The sequence below is a fragment of the Antechinus flavipes genome, chromosome 4 (assembly GCF_016432865.1).
Source record: "Antechinus flavipes isolate AdamAnt ecotype Samford, QLD, Australia chromosome 4, AdamAnt_v2, whole genome shotgun sequence".
NCBI classification, from domain to species: Eukaryota; Metazoa; Chordata; class Mammalia; order Dasyuromorphia; family Dasyuridae; genus Antechinus; species Antechinus flavipes.
The window spans coordinates 7,422,219-7,443,870 of NC_067401.1; the positions used below are offsets into that span (position 1 = coordinate 7,422,219).

The following is a 21,652-nucleotide window of genomic DNA, read 5'->3' on the forward strand; positions in this document are numbered from 1 at the left end:
CTCCACACCGGGAGCACAGGCTGTTCTGTGTGACCGGAACACCTCCTCCTCACCTTGCTGGTGCAGCAACAACCCCAGCCCCATGAGCTCGCATGTGTGTGTGAGTGTGTATGTGAGTGTGTGTGTGAGTGTGTATGTGAGTGTGTGTGTGAGTGTGTGTGTGAGTGAGTGTGTGAGTGTGTGTGAGTGTGTGTGTGAGAGTGTGAGTGAGTGTGTGAGTGTTACAGTTAATGGTTTCTGCTCCCTCCCCTCCATCTTTGCCGATAGAACGGAAGCTCCTCCAGAGCGGAACAAGGGCATTTTCATCTCTGTGCCCTCGGCCCCAAGCTCAGAGCCTGCCACCTGGCAGATGTTTACCAAATGGCTGTGGACCCGATGAATGAATGAATGAATGAATGAATGAATGACTCCTCCTCCTTAGTTTCATTATGGCAATGAAGTGGCTTTGGGGTCAGTAGAGAGATGAGGTCCTGGAGTGCAGGAGGGAGGGGATGTGACTGAGGGAGCCAGGAGCCGGTCTCTGTGGGAGCTTCGGGCAAGTCCTTCCTGGACCTCACCAGTCTAACGAGGGCTGTATTGGGAGAACTCTAACGTCCCAACTAGCTCAGGGTGTACGAGAAGAGCTCCCCTGGGCCCCACGTGTGAATGAGGGTGATGGTCCAATGGCCTTGAGCCCTCTCAGCTCCAGAGCTTGATCAGGGAAGGCTTCTTGGAAGAGGTGGCGTTCAAAAGGAGTAAATGGATGAGGAAGCAGAGGGGAAGGGGAAGGGGTCGTTCCTCTTGCTCCTCTTCACGGCCCTCTGAGTGCCAAACAGCCAGCTGACTTCTTCCTTCTTCCGAGTCTTCACCGGCTTCCTTGGCATTTTGCCCACAGCTTGGCTTGGTCTGGCCATTAGCCCCTGGCACGGCTCCTTCAAGCCGACTCTGGACCTTTGGAAGTTTACGCGGCCTCCAGGAACGTCCCAGCACATTGAGAATTAATTGGGGGGGGGGTGATCCCTGGCTCTGGAGCTGCCCGGCCCTTCCACTTCTCCAACCCAAGAAATGTCATATTTCCTGCACCACCGAGCCGGGAGGGCCGGCGAAAGTGCTGGAGAAACTCCCTCTCCCAGGACTGGGCCTTCCCCAAAACTCGCAGACTATAGAGAGTCGCCTGATGCACTGAAGACTGAACACAGCAAGCAAGCGGGCCAGAGAGGCGGGATCGGGATCCCGCTCTTCCTGTTTCAGGCTCTCCTCCATGACATCCTGGGATCTGGCTGGCTGGTCCCCTCTCCTTCCAGGGCCAAACTCACATCTTGCTGCACGTTATCAGGGCTTCTGAGCCCACACAGGATGAGCCCTTGTGAGGCATGCTGGGAAGAAACTGGGCTGGGTGGTCCTGAGGGGCCACCCCTGAGATTCTGGGAGGCCGTTAGCCAGGGGAAGACCCTTTTCTGCCAAGGCAGCCGTTCTCCTAGAGATCAGCACGGCTTCTTGGAAAGGTTTGCTCCCTCAGTCTGCCTTTCTGCACCTTCTACCTGTTGTTATTAGCTCTGCCTTCTGGAGTCAAGCAGGACAGATGGGAGCCCTCTTCTGAGGGAGCATTTCACCTGGACAGAAAGAAAAATAAAGGTCTGGGAAAAGGTCACAGGCCTGCCCCAGAGGCATGAAAATTAGTCCCTAGACTAATGGGGGACCCCAAATCTGACAGAATGCTCTGTCTCTGTCTCTCTGTCTCTGGCAGCCTCTGTCTCTCTCCATCTTTCCCTGATTTTTTTCCTCTGTCTATCTCTGTCTGTTTTTCTCTGTCTTTGTTTCTCTATCTCTATCTTTCCCTATTTCTGTCTCTGTCTTTGTGTAACTCTTTCTCTCAGCTAATAATTTCTTTTTTTTTAGGCCAATAATTTCTTGACTCGCTTTAGGGTTAATTCTATCCTTCAAAAGGTCACAAGCACCACCAAAGAGGAATGCCTATTCTGGGTCTGGTTCTCACTAACAGGAAAAAAACTAGTGCTGGGGTGAAATTAAAGGAAATCTTGGGGAGAAGTGACTGTAGTTAGCACTTCTATAGCACCTTAAGGTTAAATGATTTGCCCAAGGTCTCACAGTTAGGAAGTATCTGAGGCAAGATTTGAACTCAGATCTTCCCAAATCTGAATCTTGCCCACTCCACTGTGCCATCTACTTTGATAGAGAGAGTGAAGAAAACTGGACATAGTCTGCTACCAGCCTAGATTCTCTGAAACAAAAATATCAAAGGATTAGGAGAAAAGAAAGATAGGATCCCATAGAGTAAAATGCTTCAGAGTAAGCCAACCCAGGAGGGATAGCAGATATTCAAGAATGAAATTTTAAAGGCACAAAAGGAAACCATTCCAGTGAGGAGGAAAATTCGGATTTGTTTAAATAGATCAGTGTGGATGCATAGGAAACAGCAAATATAAGTCAAACATAGAATTCTTCTAAGCATATTTCCATATCTGTGCAAAAAAAAAAATCAGATCAAAAGGAAAAAACACGACAGGAAAAAAACATGCAAACAACAACAAAAGGTGAAAATGCTCTATTTTGATCCACATTCAGTCTCCATAATTTTCTCTCTGGATGCAGATAGTTCTTTCCATCCCAAGTCTATTGGAATGGCCCTGAATCACCTCAGGGAAGAGCCAAGTCCATGCTAGTTGATCATCATAAAATCTTGTTGTTACTATTCTCTTGGTTCTACTAACTCAGCATCAGTTCATGCAAGGCTTTCCAGGCTTTCCTGAAATCAGCCTCCTCATCATTTCTTATAGAACAATAATATTCCATAATATTCGTATGCCATAACTTATTCAGCCATTCATCAGCTGATGAGCATCCACTCAGTTTCTAGTTCCTTGTCACTACAAAAAAAAAAAAAATAGTACAAACATTTTTGCACTGTGGGTTCTTTTTTATGATCTTTTTGTTATATTGACCCAGTAGAGACACTGCTGGATAAAAGGGTGTACCCGGTTTGATAACTCTTTGGATATAGTTTCAAATTGCTTTCCAGAATGGTTGGATCAGGGCACAACTCTACCAACAATGCATTAGTGTCCCAGTTTTCTCACATCACTTCCAACATTTATCATTATCTTTTCCTGTCATCTTAGTCAATCTGAGAGGTGTGACATGGTACCTCAGATTAGTCTTAATTTGCATTTTTCTAATCAATAATGACTTAGAGCTTTTCTTTTCATATGACCAGAAATGGCTTTAATTTTTTCATCTGAAAATTGTCAATTCACATCCTTTGACCATTTATCATTTGGGAAAAGGCTTGTATTCTTATAAATATAAGTCAGTTCTCTACATGTCTTAGAAATGAGGCTTTTATCAGAAACATGATAAAATTTTTTTCTAGTTTTCTGCTTCACTGCCAATATTGGCTGCATTGATTTTGTTTGTACAAAACCTTGTTAATTTAATATAATCAAAATTATCCATTTTGCCTTTCATAATATTCTCTAGTTCTTCTTTGGTTATAAATTCCTCCCTTCTCCACAGATCTGAGAGATAGACTATCCCTTATTCCCCTCATTTACTTATAGCATCACCCTTTATATCTAAATTATAGACCCATTTCAACATTATCTTGGTATCGGGTAATACATTTCCATTTCAAGAAAACATATACAATAATAGAAGAAATTATACTCATAAGAGTCCATCTTTTAAAGCATTAACTTTTGCACTTTGGTAGCAAAAAGAAGTAATTTCATCCCTGTGAGATAGAGATGGTGTGGTTAGATAGCAATTATTTAGAAAAATCTCTAAAGGTTTGTGGTAGACTGAGCTTGGTTTTAGTCTGCAGTATAATATAGCAGCCAGAGAAAGCTGGTACAATCCTGGGCTTCGCTGAGAGGCTCAGCTGCCAGAATCGAGGTAATAGTACCACCAAACTCTGCTCTCGTGAAGAGTATGGTGCTCAGTCTTGGGCAGCACAGTTCAAGATCCTTTCCATTGAAAAAGTGAAGAGTTCCCAGACAAAAACTATCAAGCTGCCTCAACTGCATTAATATCCAAATCCCTTGGAGGAATTGAATATTTTTAGCCTAGAGAACAGAAGAGTATTGAGGAGACTTGGGAGCCATCTTTAAGTCTATCACTTGGAGGGGAGATTAGAGTTGTTCTGTTTGGCACAAGAAGCAGAACCAGGGGCAATGGGTGGGAGTTGTAAAGAGGCAAATTAAATTCAATATGAAAGGGAAAAAATTCTTAACAACTGGAACTGTCCAAACATGACTTGGGCTGCCTTTATGAGTGATCAGTTCTATCTCCGGGGAGATCTTTAAACAGAGGAGGGATGGCCGTTTGTCAGACTTGTTAGAGTGAGGAATCTTTTGGTGTATGGACTGGATTAGATGGTCACTGGGGTTTCTTAAAATTCAAAATTCTATGAGTCTGGCTGTATTGGGATCACCCCCAGTCTTCTCTTCTCGAGATGGAACATTCCCATTTCTTTTCAGCAGTCTTCATGGCAAGAATTTCAGCCCCTTCACTCTCCAGGTGTCTTTCTTCTGCACAAACCCTCATGATTAATTTCTTTCCTTAAATGTGGCACCCAGAACTGAATACAAGATTCCATGAGTTGAGTAACAAAGCAGAATATAGTGTTCTGCATACTCTAGAGACAGCTGGTGACAGAGTGGACAGAATAATGGGTTTGGAGTCAAAGGACCCAAGTTCAAATTCAGCATCAGCCATTAATTAGCAGTATGATCTTAGACAAATTACTTAACCTTTATCAGCCTCAGTTTCCTCAACTTTAAAATGAGAACAAAATGGCACTGCTTTTCAGGGTTATTGTGGGGATCAAAGGAGATATTTGTAAGTAGTACTTGACATATAACTGGTACATAATATAGAAATGCTTTCCCTCCCCTTCCCCCAGCCTTTCTTAATGCAATCTAATATGATTACAATATCATGTAAGTTTTTTTGACTGCCATGTCACACTGTTACTTCAAACTAAGCATGTGGTCCCTTAAAGCCTTGAGAATCTTCTTGGCTAGTTCTGTCTCCACTGATGTCTCCCTCCAATAGAGGGAGACACTCACAGCTCATTGAATCCTGCCTGTCTTTGGAACTTTAGAGATCAACCGATTCAAAGCTTCTGTTTTATAGATAAGAAAATCATCTAGGGAAGGGGGTGGAGGGGAAGAGTGGGAAAAATTGGAACGCAAGGTTTTGCAAGGGTCAGTGTTGAAAAATTATCCATGCATAGGTTTTTTTTCCAAAGGCAAGTCAATAATCTTTTATTCAATTATTCATTCATTCATCAAACATTGTGGAGAGGCTACTATAGACCAGGCACAGCAGGATAGAAAATAAAGGAGATAGCAAATAGAGAATAGAATTGGACTGTGCAAAGTATCACAAAATCTTTTAAAATACAGACCCCCCAAAAAAATACAGACCCCAGCAAAAAAAAATCAAAATAGAGACCCAAAGTCTCCCAAGAAAAGCAAAACTTAGCCAGAAGCATAAAGTTGGAGCATAAAGTAGGCACCTAATCATAGAATCTTAATCTCCCAAACATCTCTTCCATTCATTCCCTCTACAACATTCCCAACAAGTGACCATTCTATTTCTGCTGGAGCATTCTCAGAAAGGGGAAACTCACCACCAAGAGAGTCAGCCTGCCCCATTGTTGGATGGCTCTCATTGTTAAAAATAAAAATAAAAAAGTTTTTTTTTTCCCTTCTATACTTAGCTAAGGTCTATTCCCCACAAACCTCTTCTGGGATCAACCAAAAATATATTATCCTCTGTCATTATGACAGGCTTTCAGATGTTTAAAGACAATCCCTTACCTAATTCTTGTCTCCTCTAGGTTATGCATCAGTAGGTCCTTTTCCACAAACTTTTTAATTCATGCATATGTTTTGAAAATAAAAAGCTTTAATAAAAAAAGAAAGAAAATGGAAATATGGTGCCTTCAGACTCCCTGCAAATCAGTGGGAAGGAAGGACTTGAAGCAAGAACAGGATGGACCATTCAGTTCAGTGCATTTATTAATCACCCTCGATACATCAGGAAGAAGAGCAGTGTGGTGCAGTAGAAAGAGATCCAGCCTTAGAATTTGAATCTCACTGTTGAATCATACAAGCTAACTAGGTCACTTAACTTCTCAGTCTCACAGGCAACCCTCCAAGACGAGTAGCAGAGCAGGTGCAGATTTGCATTGGTAAAAGGACTTTCCACATCTGGGAGTTCCCTATACTCTCTGACTACAAAAATAGGAATGGAATGGCCTCTGCCCTCAAGGAGCTGCCGTTTTCCTGAGACTGTGTGTAGTCTACAGCATATAATCACAGACTCTCAGAATGGAAAGAGTTCTTAGTCTGATAGTCATTAATCCCAGGTAGTCTGACCTACATGAAAGAGTTTTTTGGAGGGTAGGGTTGAGTACTTTCCATGCCATCCAAATTCAGACAGAAAGCTATGGAGACTGAATGATGATCTATTTTTTTAATTTTTAAAATTATTTTATTTATTTATATTGATTTTTAATATTTAAATTTATATATTTTAAATTATTTTAAAGTTACATGTGTACATTCATTCTTTACTATTTCCATATGAGCCAATTTGGGAGAGAAAAACCAGAACAAAAGAGAAATACCCATGAAAGAAAAAACCACAGAAGGAAAAAAAGATGAAAATATTATGCTTCGCTCTGCATTCAGTCTCCATAGTTCTCCCTCTCTGAATGTGGATAGCATTTTGAATCCAAAGTTTATTAAAATTGTCTTCGATCATTGAATTGCTGAGAAGAACCGAGTCTGTCATAGTTGATTGCAGCACAGTCTTGGTGTTGAAGTGTGATTTTTTTTTTCCTCATGGTTCTTCCCTTTCATTCTGATTTTTCTTTTACAATAGGATAAATATGGAAATACATTAATATGACTGTACAGTATAACTTATACCAGAGTGCTTGCTGTCTTGGGCAGAATGAAGAGGGAAAATTGAAACTCCAAATCTTACAAAAATGAATATTGAAAATGATTTTACATGTAATTGGAAAAATAAAATACCATTGAAATTTTTTTAAAAGAGCACTTTACCAGACATCAATGCAGCTTTTATGCTCATCATTGAAGTATTATGGGAAATTCTCTACCATCCTCTAAAGGCAAGTCAATCCATTTGGGGATAGCTCTGGCATTAGGGCACTTTCCCTAAAGAGAGAGAGAGACAGAGAGACAGAGAGACAAAGACAGAGAGAGACAGAGAGTGATGGGGAATTCTCTCTTTTCATGCCGGATTGCCACTATCAGACAATGCTCCCTTTTGAAATTCGTTAACTAGGGCTGCACAGCATGCTAGGAAGACAGATGGCTTCAGTATCAGGCAGGAAGCCCTGGGTTCTAGTCTCTTCACAGTGACATGGTGACTGTGCCCATTTCTCAGTGTTCTAGGCAACTCTTAAGTCGCTAAGTTGCAGAGAAGGGGCCAGCCTGCATTTTCTGCGTGAGTCTCTATAGCAGACCTTAAAGTTCTCCAAATTTAACTGCTTAGAAAGTTGTTAAAAGTTGAGAGAACGATAGAAGCATGAACAGAAATATGAAATCCTCATACAAAGCGTTTAAGCAATTTCCACCTAGCAGGGAGTCTCTAGTGTCCTGCTCCGCCCTCTCCATCTGCTCGGCGTTGCCTATGGACGTGCTCACGTGCTCATTTTACTTGTTTGTTGGTCTGAAATAAATAAATGAAATGAAAGTAGAAACTGCGGTTTTCCGCCATTCCGGGAGAATGATGGAGAATCGACCTCCCCGCTGCACGCCGGCACCGCTTTAGTTGCCGGGCATCCCTGCGGGCCCGCCGCCCATCCCTACTGGAGGATGATGGGAAACTCCCTGCCTTCCTCCAGAGGCCGCCAGCCCGCGGCGCGGTCCCCGGCCCCCCCTCCCGACCCATGTGGCTGACGTCAGGACGCCCGAGCGCGGGGCGGGGCCGCCGGGGCCGGGGCGGGGCCGGCCGGGGGCGGGGCGGGGGCCAGTAGCAGAGCCGGAGCCGGAGCCGGGCCGGGCAGCCGGGCGGAGGCGGCCGATGGAGATGGGCACGCAGGGCTCCGGGCGCCGCAGGCTCCCCCAGCGGGAGCGCCTCACGGCGGAGGACGACGCACTCAGCCAGATCGCCCGCGAGGTGGGTGGGTGCGCCGGCCGGGGCTGGGGCCGGGGCCGGGGGCCGGGGCCGGGGCTGCCGGTGACCTTCGCGGGGCCGCCTGAGCCGGCCCGCCGGGGACATACAAAGAGCCTGCTCGGAGCGGCCCGGGACGTCAGCTCGCCGGGCCGGGGCCCGGGAGCGGCCGCGTGGCCTGGGAGGCCCTTTCCAGCTCTCGGCTTCTGAGCCCGCAAAGCCCCTCTGCTCTTCTATCTCTCTGGACCTCAGTTTCCCCATGTGTAAAATAAAAGGATTAGATTAGACAGCTTGAGAGACCCCTTCCAGCTTTAAGTCTCTTAGACGAGGTCTCAGTTTCCCCATCTGCACAATGAGAAGGTTGGACTTGGTGACTTGGGAGGCGCCTTCTAGTTCTAACGTCTCCTTAAAACTCCCGGCCCTCAGTTTCCCTAGCTCAAAAAGGAGATATTTAGCCCAGAACTGGATGACGTCTGACTAGAGGACCTGGGTTCAAATGCGGCTCTCCTGGGTAGTGGAGTGTAGAGGGGTTAAATCTGGTGAGCTCCCTGGATCCCAGTGATCTGTAAAATTGCAGGCTACGTGATCCTTGGGATGCCTCCAACTCTTACATATGCGATCCTTTGGGCAGAAGGGTTTGTCCTTAGATCTGCTGCTAGATGTCTAGCATTCATTTATTAATGAATATTAACACCTACTATGTGTGGAACATAGCGCTTGAGCTGAGGGTAATGGGACAAAAAAGTGCCTTGAATGACGGAGCTATTCAGTCAATAAGGATTTATTAGGGGCTTACTATGTGCCTGGCTCTGTGCTAAGCCCCCAAGGATACAAATTCAAGGGGAAAAAGTACACGTTGCAGGCCTCCTGAAGCTTCAGTTCTAATGGGGGAACCCAAACTTAGGGAGGGGGGAGATACCCCCCTCCCCCTCTGCTGGCCTGGGGCTCTCCCTAAATGGATGCTCCGGGAGGAGCCACCCAGAGGTGAGCCAAGGGACTGTTCCCTTCCAGTTGCCCGGCTTTCCTGCTTCTGGTCTGCTGGCTTGGTGCCTTGAGAACTGCCAGGCCCTGCCCTCAGAGAGCTCTCCTCCTCCTGAGGAGACCGGCACAAATGAGCCACCGAGGCAGGGAAGGAGACAAGTGATTGCCTCCGAGCCTCCCTTGGCCTCCGTCCCAAAGGTTCCCGGGTAAAGCCATCACTCGGGATTCCAGCCTCCGGAAAAAGCCCACCTTCTCCGAGAGCCTCTCTGGCTTGAGCCCGGAAGACCGGAATAGAAGCCCAGCTCCCTCCTCTGTGACCCTGGACAGCTCAGTCAATCTCTGAGGCAGCTGCTAAGACTATCTTTGGCAGGGGAGGCAATGGCCTCCATTAGAGAGGAAGTTCCTCATACCAATGAGTTCTAGTATCTTTCCCCAGGGAAGCTTTTAATTTCCCTTAGTGACAACTTAGTGTCTTTTCCTCCTCAAATGATAACAAAGTAAATACTTGAGATCCTAGGAGCCTAGATTTAAGGCCGGAAAGGAACTTCTCCCATTTTGCAGATGAGCAGATAGAGGCCCAAGGGCCTGCTTGCCGGGTCTCCCCCAGGACTCCAGGCCAGCCTTAGACATTTCCCAGCCTCCTCTTCTCATCACCCCCGTTTCCCCCCTTTCAAACAGGACTAGTAATGCTTCCATTGCTAACCTCACGTGGAGGGTTGTTGGGGAAGAAAGGAATTGGCCAATGGAGGAAACTGTACATGGCTAATGGGACAGATGGCTCGTCCGTCTAGAACCCAGTAAGGTTTCTGAAAGTGCTTTGAGAGAACGTGGGCAGCCACGGATTGTAGTACACAGAGGGTGGGTCGCAGGGTCCAGGCGCTGCCTGACTCTCTGGCTCTGTGGCCTCGGGGTGGACCACTAACTTCTCTAATTCCCCAGAAAACTGGCTTAAGCGCAGGGAGAGGCCGGTAGCCAATCAGCACCGGTGAAGGGAGTTTTCACAAGAGGAGTTCCGTGAGGAGGGAAGGCCCCCAACGGCCAGCTTAGACGGCTGTCCTGGCTGGGTTTTCAGCTGGGGGTGGGGAGAGGGGGGGTGGAGGCGGAGTCTTAGAGCAAAGGCGCTTTGCTGGATGGGACGGAGGAGGGACAGCTTCCCGTTGGGCTCCTTGTGCCCGTGGGGGCCAGGCCGGGCTCTGGCTTTCAGAGGCCTGTGGGGCCGACGTGCTCTACACTGGTCAGGGGCAGACCCTTGGGTTCGGGCAGCCCTTGGTCTAGAACGCGCCTCCCGGCGCTGGGCTAAGCCACAGAGAAGGGGGCGGCCCCGTGGCCAAGCTCTCGGCTGTCCGGGCCAAGTTTCCTGCTGGAGTCCACGTTTCTGCAGGAGACATAACCCACTTAGACTCCATAAGCCTCTGGGACCTGCTCATTTCCCTTCAGAATGGCGGCTCCTAACTGAACACCTTTAAAGGGAAACATGACAATATCTCCGCCGCCCCTGGGGGAGGCCTGTGCGGGCCCCACGTGGGGTCACCTGCGCTCAGGACTTTTGTCAGTGTGTCCGGGACGGTCCCTCCCAGCTGAGGGGATTTAGGACGTGGGAGCCTGTGAGAGGGGCCAGCAGGAGGACCCTTATCTCCGCCGCCCCCGGGGGAGGCCTGTGCGGGCCCCACGTGGGGTCAGCCTGCGCTCAGGGCTTTTGTCAGTGTGTCCAGGACGGTCCCTCGCAGCTGAGGGGATTCTCAGGACCGTGTGAGAGGGGCCAGCAGGAGGACCCTTATCTCCGCTGCCCCCGGGAGAGGCCTGTGCGGGCCCCACGTGGGGTCACCTGCGCTCAGGGCTTTTGTCAGTGTATCCGGGACGGTCCCTCGCAGCTGAGGGGGGATTCTCAGGACCGTGTGAGAGGGGCCAGCAGGAGGGGCCCTTATCTCCAGCCCGACCCCCCGGGGCCCCAGGTTTTTGCTGCTGGCCTAGCACCGGGTAAACACTTAAAACACATAGACACCTCTTTGCTGTGAGTGGTTATTTATAATCTGCACCAGGGTCCTGGCCCGGCCCGGCCCGGCTCCCCTTGGGATCGTGGAATTCTTTAGGTGACTCTTAAGCTAGCGAGCCCGAGGGCCGGACGGCTCCCTTTTGGTTCTGTTTGTCCTTGCGTTCCCGGCACCTTGCAGAGTCGCTGCCAGATTGAGGTTTCTTTAATTGGATTTTGCTTGTGGGAGCAGTGGAGCCGGAAGAGGGGTGTCATGGGGGCCAGAAGTGAGTCATGAGTCCATCAGGACCAGTGATTCAGAGCAGAAAGGAAGGAGGAATAAAAACTCCCAAGCCACGCAGTAGCTTTGGAGTCAGAGATCCTGCATTCAAATTCTGCTTATAGGACCTCAGGAAAATAGTTCTTCCCTCTCCCAGCCTCAGTTTATTCATCTGTAAAATGAGGATATTGGACTAGGGGGCCACAAGGACTTTGAACTCTTCATCTATGATCTTGTGTTTTATACTCTCTATTTTAGGATTATTAGAGAGAACAAGAAAGAGGGAGTGGGGGAGCTTGAAACTAAAAACCAGAGAATTCCCCCTACTTAATAAAGCATTGAAGTGTCTTATTATCCTGAGAGAAGCCGCTTCTATCCCTTTCAGTTCCAAATCTATGCTGTTGAGGCCTTTCTCTGAGCCTCAGTTTCCTTATTTGTAAAATGAGGTTGCACTAACTGACCCGAGGTCCCTTTGAAGTCTAGAGCATTGTTATTGTTGCTGCTGGTGGTGCTGGATCCCATGCATCCATCTATGACCCCATGGCCCGAAGCACTCCAGGACCTTCTCTGAGCCTCAGTTTCCTTATTTGCAAAAGGAGGTTGCACTAACTGACCCGAGGTCCCTTTGAAGTCTAGAGCGTTGTTACTGCTGCTGATAATGATGGTAGGATACAGTTGCGTCCATCTGTGACCCCATGGCCCAAAGCGCTGCAGGTCCTTTTATCCTCCACTATCTCTCAAAGTCTTTCCAAGCTCGTGCCCATTGCTTCCATGACATTCTCTATCCATCCATCCTCTACCTTCCCCTTTTCCTTCTGCCTCCTCTCTTTCCATTATCAAGGACTCGTCTCTTCTTGTGGCCAAAGTATTTCAGTGTTGACCTTGTGGTGAATTGTCTGAATAATTTCTTTGCGTAGCGACTTCTTTGATCTCCTTGCTGTCCAAGGGAGGCTCACAAGTCCTCTCCAGCAGCGCCGTCGGGAAGCCTCGGCTCTGCCTGCAGTTGAGCTTTCCTCACGGTCTGCTCCTCCAGCCGAAGCTGGGACCAGCCTAGCTTTGTCTGTGGACCATTATGGACAAGCTGATATCTCCGCCCAGTCCAGTTCAGATTTGCCACAGCTGTGAAGCTACTTTTGATTTGTTCGTGTTCACCCATTTAGTGCCTGATGTTCTCTTGCCCTCCAGGCCCCCATAAGCCTTCATGCTGCTCCCCTTTCTGAGCCTTCTTTCGTAGTCCTCCAACTATGGTGACACGGGCGGGTTAGATGGGCCCGTTTAACCGAGGGAAGAGTGAGGGGAGCAGGGAGTGAGACTCCTGCCCACGCCGGCCGGCCTGTCTGTCCCCAGAGGATCAGGGCACAGCCAGGGATTCCTCCTCCCTCTGGCAGCCCTCGTGTAAAACCCTCAGGCTCTGACAGTCGTAGCGAGCCAGAAGCCATCCAGGTCTAGGGTGAGTCTGGAAGCCCGGGGAGCCCCAGCTCCGGAAATCCTTAGTCAGACTGAGACGGGCCAGAACAACAAAAAAGCGCCTCTTTGTCAGTTCCTGTGCGTGTGCTTCTGAGTCCCCAGGACACGGGGATCTGTTGGCTTTCATGAACTTCCTAGTGGAAGCATGGACCTGAGACTTGGCGTGTGACCTGACTGGTACGGATTTCTTGCCCCGCCCCCTTCCCTCCGCTGTCTTGGATGAGCTAGAGCACGGAGGATCCTCCACTTTCCTCACTGATTCTCTTAGTTTCCTTCCCCTTCTTCCAGACCAGCGCTGGGGCTGAGCGTGGCTCTTAGCTCCATGTGTAGCTGGGGCTCCCATGCTTCCCTTGATCGCCCCAGAGGAGCAGTGGAGGCCCGTAGAAGTGCTCCATGTGGAGTCAGAGGATCCACTTCAATCCATTAAGCGTTTATTAAACATCTCCCGTTTACTAAGCTTCGGGCAGCTCAGCACCGGGAATGGAGACAAACCAAAATCACTCATGGTAGAAGCAGGAACTTACATCCTATGGGGAAACACCACGGATCCCGATTTTTTGTTCAGTCATTTTTACTTGTAACTTTTCACTCTCTGTGACCCTATTTGGGTTTTTTTGGCAGAGAAACGGAGTGATTTGCTCTTTCCTTCTCTGGCTCATTTGACACATGAGGAAACTGAGGCAAGCAGGGCAAAATGGCTTGCCCAGGGTCACACGGCTAGTAAGTGTCTGAGGCTGGATTGGAGCTCAGGAAGAGGAGTGTTCCAGGCTGGGCACTACCCATATAGACATTATGAATTCAGTTAAAATAAATATAATTTCCGTTGGCTTGTCAATGGCTTTTCTGAATATGCTCCCCAGGCTGCTCTACTGATTACTTTGTCCTTTTCAACAACCCTGATTCTAGAACTTGTCATTGTAACGGGGGTGGGGGTGGATGGAAGGAAACCCCAACAACCAAAGGAATTGGCAAACCTTCCTTGGAAGGTGAGTTGACTTGGTCTTGGAGGAAGCAGGAGAGCACCTGAGTTAACAGAGAGTCTGGCTCTGCCCCGTCAGTCCTGATGTCGGGCACATTCCCCTTGCTGCAGGATCCTTGCTGGGCCTTCCCTGTGCCCCACATGGGGCCGGGCCCTCTTTCTAAACCCTTGGTTTCTTGTGTTTTCACTGGCTGTATCTGGAAGTTGAGAACCCTCAGGAAAGTGGGGGGTGTCGCCTCATCCGGACCCTTCTAGCTCTAGGGAGACCTCCCCTGCCCCCCGTACAGCCCTTGGCGTCACCCGGACTTACCAGGCTGCCAAACCAAGTCTTGCCATAAATCTTGGCCCAAGACCAGAGAAACAAGCCTGTTGTCTTGTACCCCTGGGCCACCTGAGAGCCATTCCTGGCGAGGGAAGGCCAGCTGGGGCTTAACTCGCTAGAGACTCGCGGCTCCCCCAGTGGCTCATGGGCCTGGGCTGCGGCAGCTGTTACCCATCCCAGAATTCCGACTGGCTTCTCATGCTCTGAAAAGTTGTCATAAAAACTCCAGTGAGCCTGACTTCATTCCTGGCAGAATTCTGGAGTTGGTTCTAAAGGGCTGCTTCACGAACACTGAGAAAAGGACAAAGCCGTCGGAACCGACCGGCTGGGTAGCGGGTTTCGGGAAGCCCATTTGCCGGCCCTTTCCAGACCCACTTTATTTCTTTTTTTAAAGGATAAGTAGACTAGAAAATGGCACAGATCATCCTGAGAGGCAGGGGGTGCCGGACCCGCCATCCCGAGTTCCAATTCTGCTTGGGCCCTTGCTAGCGTGATGATTGGCCGGGTCCCTTCACCTCAACCCATTCCCCCATTTGTAAATGAAGAGGACGGATGACTTCTCCCGGCCCTGCTGGCCCTAAATCCAGGACGAGAAGGCCGGTTCTTTCCTTTGCTTCCCTGATAATGGCGATAGCTTTAGTGATGTCCGAACCCTCTGACTTTTCTGTCTCCCTCTTGTTCCAGCCAATGTCTCCAGCTACGCTGACTGGTCAGCATCTCTCGCCTCTCTCCCCTCCACCCTGTTTGTGGTTTAAATTACCTGATTCCTCCTGTACAGATGGAGGAATAAAACCCATCAAGGGAAGAAATATGTGTCACCTCCCACCCCCTCCCCATCCCCTTATCTCCAGGGCAACTACAGCATTCCTGCCTTGCCAGGAATGGCCGGGGCAAGTGTGGGCCCCTTGGATATTTATATCCCTAATCCAAGGCCAGCAGCCCCAGATACTGGAAGCAGATGCACAGACGAAATTCCCCGCCCAGCCGCCAAGCACATCCCCCCGTCATCACTCCTGGGGGGCCCCTTAACGGATCCTCATCAGCATTGACCAGGGAGGAGGCCCACACCCGGCCGTTTTATGTTTCTAGTGGGACAGAGGGGTCGGAGGGGACCTCCCCCTCCCAGAGTTCCTTAATTACAACTCCCTTGTTTTTAAGAGGGCACCATCCTTTCCCTCTCCCCAATTCTCAATCTTCCCTTTATCTTCGACGCGTCCTTCGGTTGAAACCATTCTCTCCAAAGTGACCCATAATTCCTGTTGCCACGTAATGATGTTTCTCAGTCCTAGGTCCTCTCTGCTTGTCCCTCCAGTAATCTTGGTACAGCTCTGGCCAGCCCTCTGCTCAGAAACCTTCCATAGCTCCCTGTTGATTCTGGGATAAAACACAAATACTTGAGTCTCCCATTTATGCGGGTGCTCTGTGTTTTGGCCAAGTTGGACCATGTGGCACTGCTCAGACTCAGTGCTGTCCCCCGGGTCAGGGGCAGCCCCCATGCTGGAGTGCATCCCCCCCAGTTCTGTCATTTGGAATCCTTTCACTTCAAGGCCCACTTCCTTGAGACAGGCAGCCTTCCTTCCCCTCCTCCCACTGTTCTTCTCTTTCTTTAAATGTTCACAGAGGGCTTTATCTTAACTGCCCTAGAGTGGGGAAATCAGGAAAACCTGAGTTTAAATTTCTGCCTTTGACATTTATTATCACCTCCCCTCTGTCTGCCTCAGTTTCCCCATCTATAAAATGGGGATAATAGCAGCAGCTTCCACCCTTACCCCCAGGATTGTTATGAGAATAGAATAAGATAACATGCAAAATACTTCACAAGCCTTAAAATACAGCATCAAAGCCAGCTCTTCTTCCCCTCCCTGGACCTCAGTTTTCCTCTCTGTAAAATGTGGAAGTCGGACTCGATGGCCGCTGAGGTCCAAGATTCTATGACCCCACGTGTGCTGTGCTTAGCTGCATTGTTGGTGCATCCTCCACTTCCGCTCCCCTCTTCCTCCGGAAGAATGGAGGCTCTTGGAGGGCAGGAACCGCATCTGAAAATGCCTTTATTCTCAGCATCTTGCATATGGAAGATGCAGAATCAATATTTATTGAGTTAAATTGATTTAAGTAAATGGCTCTGTATTAAAAGTGCCTGTTGACACACATTATCTCATTTCATAGGCTCATCTCTTTATAGATAGCGACAGTAGGGACTCTGAGGATTGGAGTTCAGCCCTCTTATTGATCCTGATCACAACAATGGGGGGGGGGTCACAATACAAATATCACTGCTCCCATTTTACAGCTGCAGAAACAGCTGCAGAGAGGCAAAAGGATTTGGCCAACCCTTAAAATTTGAAGTCAGGGATTTTAAAGCAAGTTTATACTCCTTGTTTGTCCCAGAGTGCCCCCAGTAACGGCAGGAAGTGTGTGGGCTGAGGGGATAGTCAGTTGGAGACCTGGTTTAGATGTGGAGCTTTTCACTTCATTCTAGCTTCCCCCCACGGTCATCAGGGACTAATTTGGGGGCTGGCCCCTTGAAGTCCCATCCCCGGAGACCTCTGACTGGATGGAAGCAATTGTTCTTTGAAGCACTAAGATTCTCAGACTGCCTTCAGTCCACTTTCCCTACCCGGAGCCCTGGTTCTAGAAATACTCTGTGACCTTGACACAGATGTTGCCTTTCTGTGGTGAGCATGAGTCCTCTCTGTGCCCTGGCCCCTGAATCCAGCCTTATCTGATCCCGGCTATAGTTCCTTAGGACGGTAGTGTGACTTCTCAGATTGGCTACAATGACAGGAAAAGATAATGATAAATGTTGGAGGGATGTGCAACTGATGCATTGTTGGAGTTGGGAAATGATCCAACCATTCTGGAGGGCAATTTGGAACGATGCCCAAAGGGCTAACAAAATGTGCACACTCTTTGATCCAGAAGTATCTCTACTGGGTCTGTATCCCAAAGAGATCATAAAAGAGGGAAAAGGAAGTGCAAAATCGTAGCTCTTTTGTAGTGGCAAGGAACTGGAAACTGAGTAGATGCCCATCAGCTGGGGAATGGCTGAATAAGTTATTGTATATGAATGTAATAAAATATTATTGTTCTCTAAGAAATGATAATCAGGCTGATTTCAGAAAAGCCTGGAGAGACTTACGTGAACTGATGCTGAGTGAAGTAGCAGAATCAAGAGAACATTGTAACAGTAACAAGATTATATAATGATCAACTGTGATGTACTTAACTCTTTTCAACGATGAGGTGATTCGAGGTAATTCCAATAGACTTGGGATGGAAAGTGCCATCCCCATCCAGAGAGAAACTGAATGTGGATCAAAGCAAAGTATTTTCACTTTTCTTTTTGTTGTTTACTTGGTTTTCCCCCCCTTTTTTGTGTTTTTTTCCCTTTTGATCTGATTTTTCTTGCAGAACGTGATGAATATGGAAATATATTTAGAAGAATTGTACATGTGCTGTCTGTGGGGAGGGAGATAGAAAAAAAATTTGGAACAAGATTTTGCAAAGGTGAATGGTGAAAACTATCTTTGCATGTATTTAGAAAAGTAAAATGCTTTTAAAAAGGGGAAAAAAGATGGTGGGGTGATAGCTAACTAGATGATTGGATGGAAAGCAAGATGAGGGAGAGAGAGAAATAGATAAATACAGCGATAGAGCATTTATTAAAGATTTACTATGTGCCAGATACTCGTAAGTGCTAGAGATACAATAAACAAACAATTTTGCATTTTGGTTTTTTTCCTCAAAGATTCTTTATTTTTCCAAATATATGTAAAGATTTTTTTTAAGATGGCAGTTTCCATCCCAACACTATTAGAAATGCGTTGGCTCACCACATTGCTGAAAAGAGCCAAGTTCATCACAGTCGATCATCTCATCATCTTGCTGTTATTGGGTACCTTGTTCTCCTGGTTCATGTGAGTCTTTCCGGGCTCTTCAGAAATCAGTCTTCAGTGAGACAATTTTATTAAGCCCTTTGCTGACCTGAAAGTGTTCTAGAACTGCTAGAGCTATTATCATTATTGCTACAATCAAGCAAAAAGGAGAGATACCAGAGTTACACAAATAACGCAAGCTCCTCATCCTGTAGATAGCATCTCATCTCCCACCTCTGCATCTTTGCAAAGGTTTATGCTTAGTCAGTTGTCCTTCCTCACATCTATTTCTCAGAACTCTTCAGGGCTCAGTTCATTTCCTGCCCTATTCTTGACTGTCCTTGTCCTTCCTCCACCAAAAGAATAACCTTGTTTCTATACAAACATAAGATCCTAGATCTAGAGTTGAGGCCAGAAGTTGGGGCCATTTAGTCCAACTCCTTTGTTTTGGAAATTGGAAAATGAGACCCGGGGAGATCTGAATTGTCTGAGGTCCAGTAGCTAGATGGAGATGGGACAAGAACCAACCCATCCTTTCACCTTTTAAAGTGATGAATGGAAACCCAGTAATGTTTTCCAGAATCCGCTTGCAGCATTCATGATGTCTCAGTAAGCTTGAGGCATTTCACCATTTGTTTTCCAAGCCAGTTTTTCTTAGGGCAGATTCCTGAAAAATGGAAGCTTTCTTCTCTTCATAATAAATGGGTTTTTTTTTTTTTTTTTTCCTTTATCTGCTTCCTTAAAGTTTGTTAAGTTTTATGATCCCTCCCAAGAAGCACAATATGGCTGAGTAGATTGGGAGCTGTTCTCCAAGTCAGGAAAACATGCTTTGGATCTATCCAGGTTGTGTGCCCCTGGGCAATTACTTCGCTTAAGTGGAGTCATAAGTTGTGGAGAAAGTACTTCCTATATTAGCAGAGGGAGTTTCCTTATCCAGCAGGGTCCCATACTAACTCAGTTATAGTATCTATCCCTGCCCTCTGTCCCATTATGACTCTGTTGTGCTTAGTAGGTGCTAGAGATACTTCTATGAAATGAAACAATCCCTACCAGCAAGGACCTCAGAGGATATGGGAGAGACAATACGCAAACACAAAAATATGTTCCTTATTAATAAATATGACATATTAATATATTGATTAATATATATAATATATAATATATAATTATGTTAATAAATATAACACAAAAATATACCAATTACTGCTGCCCACCCTCCCACCTTGCTTTATATTCAGCTATTTTGCATATACATATGCTTGGCCTTGTCCCCCCTATAAACATGGAAGCCCTTTGTAAATAGGGATAGTTTGCTCTGTATATCTGTACCTTGTACCTTGTATTTGGCTCTTAGTAAATACTTGTTGATCGATCGATCGATCTGTTAGGGAGGACACTAGTTTGGGGGAAATCCGAAAGGGGCTTCGTGGAGCGAGGGCCGGGCCTTGGGCTGCGTCTTCAGCTCCTAGAAGTCACCAGCCAGCACCTTCACGAGTGGCCCCGTCTGCTCTCTCCCAACCAACTCTCAGAGCTACCCTGGGTCTCGTGAAGGTTCTTTGGAAAACCTCGGTCCCATCCAGGACCTGCAGGGTCTTCTCGGACCTCACGGGCCTCAGCAGCTCATTCTGAGGTTATGTTTTAGCCTTCCTCAGAGTGGCCCCACTTGGCCCCAGAGTCTCTGCAGCTTCTCACCCATCCTGCACATGACTCTTGCTAAAAGTCATCCTTAGCAGCTCTCACCTCTCCCCCCCCCATCCTTAGCAGCTCTCACCTCTCCTCCCCCCCCATCCTTAGCAGCTCTCACCTCCCCCCCATCCTTAGCAGCTCTCACCTCCCCTCCCCCATCCTTAGCAGCTCTCACCTCCCCCCCCATCCTTAGCAGCTCTCACCTCCCCTCCCCCATCCTTAGCAGCTCTCACCTCCCCCCCCATCCTTAGCAGCTCTCACCTCCCCTCCCCCATCCTTAGCAGCTCTCACCTCCCCCCCCATCCTTAGCAGCTCTCACCTCCCCCCGCTCCCATCCTTAGCAGCTCTCACCTCCCCTTCCTCTCCACCTTGCCCTTGGCCCTGAGCCTCCAACGTGCACTTCTTGGGGCGCCCCGCAGGTTGCCTGCCTTCTCTGGCCTTGCTCAGCCCGAACTGCAGAGAGAAACTCTGCCCTTCGGCTGGCCACCGGGAGGCAAGTCGGGTCCCTGGGAAGAAGGAAAAAGCGGGCCCAGACGGTTCACCAGAACCGGAACCAGTACCTCACGGACTATTCCTGGAATTGAAATCTCAGAGAAGTTAATGTGGATGGAGAAAGGGGCCCCCACAACCCTCAGGGGATGTGATAGAGAAATGTAGGGAGGAAGCGATGAAGAAAGGGGGAAATTGTGTAAACATTAGCAAATTCTGGAGTGAGCCCGGGGCTGGGGGCTGGGGGGCGCCTGAGCTTGGCCTCTGGGGGACGGGGAATAAAGGGCCTGATGGCCCAGGCCCAGGAATGTACAGAATGGGGCCAGTAAGACAGACATCTGTCAGGCTATCTTGGGAACGGGCTCCAGAAGGTGGATTTGGTGGGGAGGGGTGGAGGAGGGCTGTCTGTGTCTATGTATGTATATGTCTGTTTGTATGTGTGTCTTTGTGTCTGTGTGTGTTGTGTTTTTGTGTGTGTTTGCGTGTGTGTCTCTGTGTATGTATGTCTGTGTGTATGTGTGTCTGTTTGTGCCTGTGTGTGTCAGTGTGTCTATGTCTGTGTATGTATGTGTGTCTGTGTTTCTGTATGCTGTGCTTTTGTCTGTCTGTGTGTGTCTGTGTGTGTCTGTGTGTGTGTCTATGTCTGTGTATGTACATTTGTGTGTGTGTCTCTATGTTGTGTTTTTGTCTCTGTGTGTGTCGGGGGCTGTGAGAGGGATGTGCTGGGGAGGGGGCCCGGTGTCCCAGAGACATCCCCTGCCCCGTTATCTCTCGCTGTGCCTCGGTCGACTTGTGCTCTCAGGCCGGGCCAGTGACCAGCGATGACTCCAGCACATGATTCCACGTTGAGATCAGCGGAAACATTTTCACGGCCGTGTTCCTCTCCAGGAAAAGTCTCCGTGTCTCGCAGCCCTGTGCGTGTGCCAGGAATGATGTGATCTGGCTCGCCTCCGTGAGCCCGGCCCCGAGCGTCAGCGGCTCTGAGCCGCGGGATGTCGTCCCTCCAGCGGCGCCGAAGCCCCGAACGATCCTCTCACCCCGGAAGGAGCTGGGCTTCGGGGGCTCCCCCTGGGCCTCGGGGGCTCGGCCTGGGCCTTCTCACCCCGACCGAGCGGGAGCTGCCTTCATCACGTGGAGGAATTGATTTTTTCCTCCTGGCTGTCCTCTGTATCTCATGCAAAAAACACCCCCTTTCAGGGGCAGCTGCCTAGCTGCTCTGCCCAACTGCTGACTGCAGATCATTGGCCCTGTAGTCAAACTTGGCCCTGACCCTCAGCTGCTCAGCTTCGGGGGCTTCCCTTCCCCCTATTTTCTCGGCAGGGGACAACTTGCCACCTCCGATGGTTGGTTTTCTGTTCTTTGGGAGCACCAGGGGTTCCGGAGCGAATGATTTCAGTAGTTCCGGCCCTAATTTTTCTGGATGGATTGACTTTCCATCTATATTAACACATGA

At 48.4% G+C, this 21,652-nt stretch overlaps 1 protein-coding gene across 6 annotated transcripts in view; it reads left to right on the forward strand.

Moving 5' to 3' along the window:
• Positions 1 to 8,028: 8,028 nt before the first annotated feature.
• The window catches only part of LRRFIP1 (LRR binding FLII interacting protein 1), a 180,441-nt gene continuing 166,817 nt past the window's right edge, over positions 8,029 to 21,652 (forward strand). For 3 of the 6 annotated variants that reach the window (XM_051999230.1, XM_051999232.1, XM_051999234.1), the window contains exon 1: positions 8,041 to 8,157. In XM_051999230.1, the coding sequence (XP_051855190.1) occupies positions 8,062 to 8,157 (96 nt within the window). In that variant the 5' untranslated portion in view covers positions 8,041 to 8,061. Of the gene's footprint in view, positions 8,158 to 21,652 lie in introns of all 6 variants that reach the window. The other 3 variants (XM_051999217.1, XM_051999218.1, XM_051999238.1) reach the window with 2 other exon arrangements.